General features: G+C 42.6%; 1 protein-coding gene across 3 annotated transcripts in view; it reads right to left on the bottom strand.

Annotated features, from left to right (window-relative positions):
* The window catches only part of Prmt3 (protein arginine methyltransferase 3), a 92890-nt gene that overhangs the window by 2028 nt on the left and 79414 nt on the right, over positions 1-11448 (bottom strand). For 2 of the 3 annotated variants that reach the window (XM_021168526.2, XM_029479453.1), the window contains one exon: positions 5637-7454. The exons of the other annotated variant lie outside the window; for it this stretch is intronic. In XM_021168526.2, coding sequence (XP_021024185.1) covers positions 7345-7454 — 110 coding nt within the window. In that variant the 3' untranslated portion in view covers positions 5637-7344. Of the gene's footprint in view, positions 1-5636; positions 7455-11448 lie in introns of those variants that run through there. 3 annotated transcript variants of the gene reach the window in all.

Genomic DNA, 11448 nt, shown 5'->3' with positions numbered 1-11448 from the left:
CAGGAGGTTAGATCAAGTCAGAGGCCTGATCTGAGTTGAGGCCAGGTTGGGCTACCTAGCAAGTCCCTGCATCAATCAATAAAATGAAGAAAAAAAAAAAAAAAGCAAATACACACAAAGTTAAATCAATTCTTTTGTTTCTAAGCATTCGATTGTCTTAAGGTCTCACTCACTTCATAAGAAGCAGTTTGGGCTTCCTACTTTCTTCCAGAATGTTTTCACCCTTCAGCTTTACTAAGCTAGATGGACTTCCAGGTGGTGAGAAGGGACCAGCCCCACTTGCATTTCGCAGGCTAGATGGCCCCTGTGATCCTCCTGGCTCAGCATACTGCAGATGCCATCAAAATCTAACAAAATGGCAGGACACACAGCAGCATTTTAAATTGCCTCAGCCATACCTTTGTCTATTTAAGGAAAAGGCAGGATCATTAAGCCACAGCCTATAGAACTGCAGAGAAGCCCAAAAAGCAAAGATTCGTGGGAAGAATTCTATTAGGGACCCCAGCAGGGCTACATGGAGATGCATGCTAATGAAGACCTCAGTGCCCAAGTTTAACACACTCCCCAGCCCACAGGAGCTTTTGTTCTTTTGAAACCATAACATAGATGGGGAAGATAAGCACTTCAAACACTTCCTATTCCCTGCTCAGACCTTAAAGTGTTTCTAATTATTAGAACGGTCTATACAGTGTGAGATTTAGCTGAGTCACCTATATAGTATGAGATTTAGCTGAGTCACTCACGATCTCACCTTTGTATTTACCTCCTAATGCATAAGTGAACAGACTCCTACTGTTTGGAGACAGGGTCTTGCTATAGAGCACAGGCCTGCTTCAAATTCTCCATCAGTCCTCTTTGGCCTTGCAAGTGCTTGGGTTAGAAGCACTAGGCACCGTGGTCAGCTTCTTATATATTTTAATTAGAAAAAAACAAATCTTTTAAGGGAAGCTTTGTATCTGGGCAACTAGTTTAATATGACATCTGCTGTTGCCAGTTCTAAAATCTACATTACCTACATTTATAAAGAACCAGCCAGTTCCATATTATATATGCATATGGAGACTATAGGACCCTCCAGCTTAATGTACAAGCTTGGGCCCTTGTGGTATGCAGGTGTTTTCTTTGTAGGAAATTTTGTGCTTACTAATTAAAACAATAAGCACATAGACGGTAAGAGAAATAGCAGTTATAAAAATAGTTTTATTTTTCAAACCCCACATCTAGTAAGAGCAGCAGCATCTCTCTTTGTTGCAAGTCTCAGAACACTGCTCAGGGCTCCTAGAGGCATCTGCATTCAGCCAGTTACGGCAAGCCTTTCTGGTTGAAGTCTATGAAAAATGGCCTCATCAAAATCTAACACACAATAATTTCTTATAGGTCAGTTGCAATGTGGAATCTTAACCTACGCCAACCAATGTGTGACTTACAACATGAAACCTCAAGGGGTTATTGTGCCCTTTGAATGGGCAGGTGTAACTTGTGTGTGTGTGTGTGTGTTAGTAATTCACTGAGCTATGTAGATCTCCCAGAGCTGGTATATTTTATTATCCAGTATTAAAACCATCTCAGTATTCTCACTAATCTCAAAATGGACAATCCCTCACCTTCCCAAGGCTCTTGTCCTATTGGAGAAAGAAAATAAAAGATCGGTAAGATAGTATGAGACAGCTAATAGAGCCATGGGAAGGCTAGAGGCTGGGCCTGGAAATGTGAGTGGCCTTCAACTGGCCACCAGGGAAACCTGAGTGCTACCAGTGTCATCTGGGCACTGCACTGTGGCACTCCCTGCAGCTGTGGTTTCCTGTACAGGAGAAATATGGCAAGCCTGGAGCTCACAGGTGTCAGCTTATTTTCCAGGATTCTCATTTCAGCTTCTTGAGTCTTACCATTCTTTAGTAGAAACCCTTCCTCCTGCATTACTTGTCATGGTTTGTGAGTCATTCTTTCAAGTAAAAATGATGCATTAAAAAAAGATGGATGGATTCACAATCTACTACAGCACAGGTGCTGTCCCTGGAGATGAATACTGTACTGTAGCATGTGGCAAGGGCCCTGTGCTAATATCATGCAAAATGCATATGTGTTGGCTTTTGAGACAAGGTCTCAAATGGGTAGTGCTGATTGGCCTGGAACTCTGCAGCAGGCTGGCCTTGAACTCACCAAGATCTTTCCAAGTCTTAGAATTACAAGCATGTGGCACCATGCCCAGCTCAGAATGTATATTAAGACCATGTAGTAATTGTCCTCTGATCTCTAGATGTGTGCTGTGACATGTGTCTTCCCCTCCCCAAACACACAAAGCAAAATACATGTAATAAAAATGATGCCAGTACTTAAATGTAATTAAAGAGATGACAAAATGTGGTAAAACCGTGACTTCCCTGGGGCTGCCCTGTACCATCAAAGCAGCTTCAAACAGCATAAAAGGCAGATAATCCTGTCAGCAATAGTTTTGTTCTTCTGCATGGTTTGGGGACATCATCAGGAGTGTGTCTACTATACTTGGAGAAACAATTTCTCTCTCCAGGTGAGTTTTTGGGCCTCCACATTCCAGCTGATAGGCGACTGGTGTGTGAGTATTCACTTCTACTATCAATACTATGCAATACTCCTTCAAAAGCTACTATTTTGGAATTCTGCCCTCATGAGCGCTCCTGGCTTTGGTGATCACTAACACAGCCCAGACCCTTTAACAGACCATCATGGGGCCTCCCATCCCCCAAGGATATTAAGGTGGTTATTGGTTGCTGGGGGAGATTTTGTTCAGTGGAGTAGCCAATTTTAAGCTGCCTATAGGTAATTAAACTCACTGTTTCACCAATCTTGACCTGATGGACTTTTGCTCTGCTGTTGGAGCCCGAGCTGGAGTGACTAAATGTTTTTCTTCTGCCTCAGGAAAAGTTCATACAACAGCTTCTCAGCTTATTTTGAAAATATTTTAAAAAATGGATCAAATTTATATCATCCCACAGAAAGTGAGGCTAATAAAGAATGCCACGTGACTCAAATACTTGAACAAGTAATCATTTTATTTTTTAATATTGTGGCATAGTGGCCTTTTAAACATCGGGGCTAGGGGCTGGAAGGCTGGCCCAACAGTTCAGAAGTCTTCCAAAGGAACCAGGTTTCATTCCTAGCACAAACATGGTGGACCACAACCACTTGTATCTCCATTTTCAGGGAATCTGATGCTCTCTTCCTGGTCCCTTAGGTACCAGGCATGCAAGAGGTACACAGACATACATTCAGGAAAAACATCCATAGACATACAGTGGGTAAATAAAAATCTTCAATGAATAAGAAAGTTGGGCTCATCCCAAGTTAATCTTGTGGTTTAACATTCCTATGGCAGGGTTCCCATGTTGCCATTTTTACTGAATTGCATATTCCATGCAGAGAATACACTGTAACTAAGTTGCTTTTTTGCCTTCTTTCCTGTTAAATTTCAATAATCACATGAATTCAGCGACAGAACATTTTTTTATTTATTATTCAGCTACAAGGAATATGAATTACTTCCTATCAGCCAAGAAGCGCAGCCAATATATGAAAAATGTATTAGGAAGGTCAAATGAATTGTAAAGATATTTTGAAACCACTTATTTTTCATTCTACTTGGAGAGTTTCACTTTAAGCAAGGAGACACTCAAAATCATGGCAAGGTTAAAAACCAGACGAGCTTTCAAGCCAACAATGGCTGAGCTGACGGGTGGGCAAGGACACACTAAATATCCTGCCTCAACGTCTGAGGCATCAGTAAACAGCAGAGTGAGTTGGGCAGAGCCCCCAAATGGCAACACTGCTGACCTGCAATAAGTTCCCTGAGCTCTGGAGGTCAGCAAGACTCCAAAAATTCCTTAAGGCTCTGAAGTCATTCATTGGCTGAGCCACTCTGTAGCTCAATGTAGAGCTGTGACACCCGCAGCCTGTAATACTTCTGTTGACACATTTGTTAGCTTTGTTGAGATGGTTTTGCTACCTGTGATTGCTTTTCTCATTGTTCTGATCAAAATGAGGGAAGAACTATGTTTGCTGTTGTTTTCCTCTCTCGGCACAGGGTCTCTCTCTGTTGCCCTGACTGGCCTTGAACTTGCTATGGCGAATAGGCTGGCTTGCAATTCACAGAGATCTGCCTGCTGCAATTAAAAGCATGTACCACCAAGCGTCGCCTGAGAATTGTTTTTTTTTGGTTCACGTTTTCAAAGGTTCCATAAATAGTCTTTAGGTCCCATGTGCTTGCAGGGAGCCTCTGCAAGGACCTGCTCCTAAGAAAGGGGCCCTGGACAAGATCTCTGCAAAGTCTTGGCTTCAGAGGCCTACTTCCAGATCCAGTCCCACCTGAAGTCTCTACAGTTTTGCAAAATAGCACTACCAGCTGGTACCAAAGATCAACTCCAGCTTTGGGGCTGTGTCAAACTGTACCATTATATGGCCCAGGCTGGCCTTAAACTTGCAATCTTCCTGCTTTAGTTTTGATCAGTAGGATCACAGGAGTGTGTTACTATGCTTGACTCTTGTCTACCCGGGTGTCTGCTGATTCTCTTGGAACTTTCTAAACTAAGATAATCAGCTACAAAGTTGCAGTTTCCTAAATCCCTTTAAGCAGGGCAGTAAATGTTTAGCCATGGTTAAAGTAGACAAATTTAAAAATTACCTTCTAGTCAACCCTCCGCCTGCACAGATGGACCTCCAGTTGCTTCATTCGCTCCATGTTTTCGATTTTAAAAAGCAAAGTCCTTGTAACCTCTGTCCTGCTGTGCCTGCCTTCTCTGCCGTGACCAGTCATGAGTCCTAGGAGGGAGCTGTTCTCTCATGGCTGCCACTAAAAATACATTTATTCCTTTCCCAAGTGTAGCTTTTCTACACAGATTATAAACCTTACCTCAATTTACTTCACTCAGGTTTTTACCTCAGTCTCAACTGAGAAAACATGGTCCCTGAATACTATCATCGAGTTAACCTGTTATTCTCATAAACCTGGAAGCCCACACAAAATCCAAAGCAGACAAGGAGCTGGGAGCCTTCTGTAGATGGGGGCTGGGAGATACCATTAGCTCCGTGAGCAATTACCAAACTCAGACATGGGGATGCAAGAGCCACTATAGGCAATTCAAATGAAGAATTTAGCAGCCCAAGCCAAAGGGCAGTGAACCAAAACAGGCTGCACTGAGTATGCACCAGGCAATCCCTGACCATGCTTCTCACCACAAACTGATCTCCTTACAAGAAGACAGCAAGCACAGGTGAGATCTATGAGCTAGTTTCAGTCTTTGCAAATGACTTAGGCTGGGCTCCATGACAGTGCTGGATGACTGACATGTCTTGATATTTCTCTGGTTCAAAGCTCTTAGAAGTTCTGTTACACTTCTTCCATCAGAAAGAGAGGCGACAGAGCCCTGAGACTGATCTTATACACACAATTGCACTTGAGACCCTGGTCCTTCCACCTTAAGGGACAGGAACAAGTGGGGCACATGGGTTAGTTCTGAGAAAGTGATAAGAAACAGGCTACTTGGAAGGTGAATGCAAGAGGATCAGAAGTTTAATGTCATCCTTGGCTACATGGCATGACTCAAAAAAATCAAACAAAACCCCAAACCACCACCACCAAAAAAATACCCTACCACTCACCACCCACCCACCCCAAAGCCAGGGGCCTAAACTGAGCTCAAAGCTCCAAGAAGCCAGATATTTGGAAACTGGAGAAAAGTGGCTAGCCAATCCCAGACACCCAGTGGCTACAAAATGAGAGCCAATAAACCCTAATTTCAAAACAAACTTGTCCAAGGGAAACACTAAACTCCTCAATTCTGCCCCTAAACAAATCTCCTCTCCTCTTTCCTATCATCTGCCATGAAAACCCCAGCCTGACCCCGATGTCTCATTATATAACAACCAGGCTGGCCTCAACTCACTGAGGTCCACCTGCCTCTACTTCCTGAGTGCTGGGTTAAAGGTGTGCACCACTATGCTTGGCAAGAGGGATCATTTTTGAGAAATACTTTTTTAAATAGTAGAGAATTTTGAAAGAAAAAAAAAAAAAGGAAAGGAAGGCTGGAGCATAGCTCAGTTAGCCCAGAGTTAAATTGCAATACTGCAAAGCACAATACGTAATCTGGTGGGTTATGTATTGTAACTGTAACTGAAAGTACAGTTCTTTCGTGTTGTGCTCTTCACTCCCCTCTTGTCTTAGGTAGGAGCCAATACTGTCACCTCCATCCACTTACTGAGGCGGTGACCTGAACACCTGAACTGTAGTAACATAAACCAGCAACTCCATGAAGGGGCTAGGAAAGAGGCCACGCCCACACTGAGATCTGCAGCTGAATGGGAACTGACCTACTGCAGAGCTAGCCTGATCTACTGATGTCTAGTTTGGACAAAAAACATGCCTGGCTGTTCTGCTGAAGCCACAATTTTCTTGAAATCAACTCCTTCCTTGACTTGTTAAATGCTACAACTTCATGAAAACATTCAGTGTGATGAGTCATATCCCAAGAAGTGCTCTGCTTATTTTATTCTTGTATTGGAGTGGAGGAGTAGATTAGTACAGCGCTTTCCTTCAATATTTCAATAGTTACATATTTACTGGATATTTTTCATTCTTTCAACCTGAATAACATGATTTTATAGAATTAGCAGACGGATACATGACCTTGGTGCAAACCTGATCTGAAAAGGCAGCATTTTAGAGAGGCATACATCTACCCCATCCTGGAGAGCAGTCTGTCACACCAAGGCTACATCCTGAAGTTAGACTTCCCCACAATGCTAGGCTATGGCTGAAGAGCACTGAAGAGGCCCAGCTGACAGCTGCAGGTGGGTAGAGGGGACCGCAGCACAGCCTCTGCAAACGGGATGTTTGTCCACTGGCTCTCTAGTCTTGAGATATCCTGATATTTCAGCAAAGAGTGTAACTAAAAATTGTTCCTCTAGAAAGGAAATCTACAGTAAAACACTGCTTTGTGCTGCTCAATATTAAAAACAAAATTTATATTAAGAAACATATATCTATATTTAAAAAAAACCAGGATTACTACTGTTCCAAAAGTAAGCCAATTCAAATGACTCTCAGTCTAGCAGGAGAGGAAGTCTCTTCAGCTAATCTGGCCAAGCAGGCTTCTGTGACTAGGATCTCTAGGAGCAGAAGCAGGAGGAGGGAGGAGGCCAGGATCTTTCACTGAGCTCTGCTTTATCTAGGCTTACTACCCAGTAGTTGCAGGGCCAGGATCAGCTGTGTTACAGCCCCATGGAGCCTGCCCATCCCGATCACTGCCCTATTCCGCTTTAAAGACAGATAGTTGGATGTGCTTCAGACTTTGTGGCAGCTGGAGACCATGACTGTCACTGGAGACTGTAAGTCTGGGTTGAACTGTTCAAAGTCAGGGTCACAATGAGGGAACGAGGATCCTTCTTATTCTTGTGAACTGTGATCTTTCCTTTCAAAGCCTCACCTACAAAGAAAGGCAAAGCATTTGATGAAAACAGGTTAGTGGAACACAACACCCAGTGGGTCTCTTTTTCTGTGACCACAGAGGCACAGGACATGGCTGCTGGCCTTCAGTGTCCTGCCACTGTAAACAGGAAGAACCTATGGAGGTGCAACTGTGAATACACAACAGTTCTGCCCACCGACACCTGCAGCAGGACAAAGCCAGGCTTTCCTGAAGACGCAACAGAATGTCTACATACCTATCTAGTGTGAAATCTCTCTGCAGAGTTACCAAAGCAACAAGGCTGACAGTAATAGCCTCAGCTTCCCTGCTTTAATAAGATCACACCACAGCGCCAGGCACAGCTTCACAACATGGACTGACACAGGATATAAGAAAGAATGACTCTGTGTGTGTGTGTTTGTGTGTGTGTATGACTGTCTGAACACTGAATATATACTGCATTAAAAACGAAAGCCCTGTACTAATCTACTCCTCCACTCCAATACAAGAATAAAATAAGCAGAGCACTTCTTGGGATATGATGGTTTCATTACTAATATACTCCATGTGTCTTTGCAGTTAGGCAAGACTCATAGACCAATGGAAGAAACAGTGTGGCCAGGGCTCAAACCATTTGGCAAAACCTAAAAGAGACTTATATGCTGATGTGTAAGTTAATGTGTGTCTTTGGCTCTGATACCTAATATATTCCTCTATGCTGTGATTGTTATTATTCAAGACAAGGTTCCAGGTCAGCCCTAGGCTATAGAATAATATATTATTCTATACTAACATATATTCTATATTATTCTATAGCCTAGGGCTGACCTGGAACTCGCCAAGGCTGGCCTTGCAGGTGTGAGCCAACACACCCAGCCTTTTCTCTGTATCATTAAGAAAATGACATAAAACTACCTCAAGCTGGCATGCTCAAGAACAAGAGGAGTACCCATGATTCCTAGTTCCTATTCAGATGGTTGCAGACACTCCACCAAGCACAGGTTAAGCAGTGGTATATAACTGACAGGAACAGCCATTTTGCTTGTCCTTTGCACTAGGCAATCAGAAGGTGTTCACAGGTTCTCCTTCCCTTAGTGGCTATAAAACAGCTGTGAAGCATACTGTCCCTCCTTTTCAGATGACATTCAGAGAGGTCAGTCAGTGGGACAATAGGTTTTTGTTTTGTTGTTGTTTTTTCCCTGGTGCTTTCCCACTGAGCTCCTACCCAGACCCAAGAACCAGGATTAATAAATGAGGTCATTTGCTTCTCAAGTCTGTGCTCCTCTGCTGTATAGCAATGCCTTACATCTATCTGGAAAGAGTTGCTATGGCTAAATATACTAATGTGGACATGAAATGCCCTCAGTTTCACTACCCAGTCACATCTTTCTATAATGGCATTAGTATCTAAATCACACAATTGTATAATTATAACAAATTATAATATACTTATTTGTTATGACATTAACCTAAAGAAGAAACAAAGGCATTACAATCCTCACTAAATCTAAGAGAATTTGCAATTTAATATATATAATAATGCTGTTGAAAATGTACTTGTGTGTAGAGACCAGAGGTCAATATTGGGTGCCTTCCTCGACTGTTCCCCATTTAATTTTTTTTTATTTAAATTTTTATTAGTTCTTTTGGATGTTCACGCAATATGTTTTGATCATATTCATTCCTATTCCCCCAACTCCTCCCAGATCCATTCTTCCTTCCCTTCCCACCCAACCATGAGACCTTTTGGTGGTGTTATTAATATTTTTGAGACAGGCTCCTGGAGCTCCATGTAAACTGGGTTGGCCTTGAACTCAGAGATATGCACTTGTTTTGCCTTCTGAGTGCTGCTCACTGTAAAGGCACTGCTCTACATACAATGCCTAGCTTTTCTTTCTTCTTATTCTTTCTTTTCTTCAAAACAAAACACCATCGAGCCCAATTTGTGCGGCTTATATATCTTTAGATGTGTGTGGGGCCTTACATGGAGTATGGCCTACTTACTAGGGGTTACAAAGAAAACTGTCTGTTCCTCTCCCAGAAGCCATCAGTTGCCAGGCCCGTTTAATTTTACTTTTGTTTTCTGTGACAGGATCTCACTATGTAGCTTTAGGTGGCCAGGAAGCCATAGAGATCTACCTACTTCTGCCCCAGCCCAACATGTGTTGGGGATAAAAGAATGAATGCACCATTACTTCTGGTGCAGCTTCCTCATTTCTTTGAGTTAGGGAGTTCCCCATTATAACTGGAGCTCTCCAACCGGGCTACATTGGTTGGTCAGTGAGCGGCAAGGATCAAGCTGTCTCTGCCTTTTCAGCACCAGAATTATATGTGCTATCACACTTGCCTTTTTACATAGGTACTGGGGATTTGAACTCTTGTCCTCAAGCTTGCAGGGCAGACACTCTACCAACTAAATGACTACTTTTGTAGTTTTAAACTTTTATACTAATAAAACTGGTCTAAATATATCATTTATTGATTCAGAAACTGGGTAGGTGACACCACTTCATGGTAAATTAAACAGAGAGAAAATGGAACTTATGCTATGTATTTATGTAAAACAATGAGGCACTGCTATAGATCACAATGACTGAGGAGACATGCTCAGGGGATGGACTCAGCACTGTGTGGACCACATTCTCCCCGCTGATCTACAAACTCAGCATACCCTGCCATTACCCACTGGAGTTTAAGAGCAGAAACTATGATGCCCCTAAAATGTATATGTAAAGAGAAGCTGAACAAGTAAGAGAACTCCACATTTTATAAAGATGGTGTCCTCCTGGCTTAAGGACAGACACATAGATCAAAAGAACAAAGTGTGTGCTCGAAAAGATGCCTGTATGCATATGGCCCATTAATTTTTGACAAAGGAGCCAAGGTAATTAAATGGGAAATGGACAGTTCTGTCAAGAAAAGAAGATGGAACAACTGAAAAGATGGATTACTAACTCTTAAATGAACTCGAGATAGACTACAGACCTAAGTGTGGAGAGCAAGAGTGAATGTTCCAGAAGAAACACAACATCCCTGTCAGAATCAGCTCGAGTTTTAAGACTGGTACACAAAGCACATGCTATCAGTGATGGACATGCTAAAACTCATTAAAATGGTCTATTATTTGGAAAGACAAGGCAGGAACGGGAATGAAGATATTAGCAATCTGATAAAGAACTTGTTTCCATTTACACAAACAATTCTTACAACAAATAGTTCACCTAAAAACCAAGCAAACGGGCATGGTGTGGTAGCATCTACCAAGAACATTAGGGCAAAAGCAGCGGCAGGAGGATGGCGAGTTCAAAGCCAGCCTGGGCCAGCCAGGCAGGGATACATAGTGAGACTATCTCAAAAACCTACATTCTCACCTAAGATTCACATGCCAGTAAGAGATGAAAATGCCGTTAGTATCAGACAAATGCAAATTACAAACACAAGCACAAAGCTGGGCGGGGACCCAGCCATAATCCCAGCACTCAGAAGGCTTAGGCAGGAGATGCTGGACCACAGAGATTGAGACTGTCTCAAAGACATAAAGCCAGTAAAAAGTACCCGATAGAATTGTTAAAATAACTGACTTTATTTACAGTTTCAAATAATAAGCAGTACTCACAACACTGGTAGACACATTAAACGTGAAGTGCCTTAGATAAGAAGCAGACATGGCTGCCGTTCTCATGTTTGAAGAGAAAACAAAAGACCTCTCTGCCATAGCAGTAATTTCAAAGATTAGGGTGCAATATGCACATACTGAAGTTAATTAAATAGTGTGAAGGGTCACAGTGGTAAACACATAATTCATACTGCTGAGCCCCTTCAATTGTCCATGCCTATCTAAAGTGCCAAAGCAGTGGCTGGCACAGTGGGCTAGATAAGAGTAATTAGTCAGTGTCAGGCAGATATAAATAACTGATGCTGCTAGGACTGTGCAGCAGGCTCTTGGGGGGTAGAGAGAAACAGCCCGAGCAAGCTCACTGTGTGTGTAAGAGCCTGAGGAAGCTCACTGTGT

Source organism: Mus caroli, chromosome 7, assembly GCF_900094665.2.
Source record: "Mus caroli chromosome 7, CAROLI_EIJ_v1.1, whole genome shotgun sequence".
Classification (NCBI taxonomy): domain Eukaryota; kingdom Metazoa; phylum Chordata; class Mammalia; order Rodentia; family Muridae; genus Mus; species Mus caroli.
This window is presented reverse-complemented; position numbering and strand designations above follow the sequence as displayed.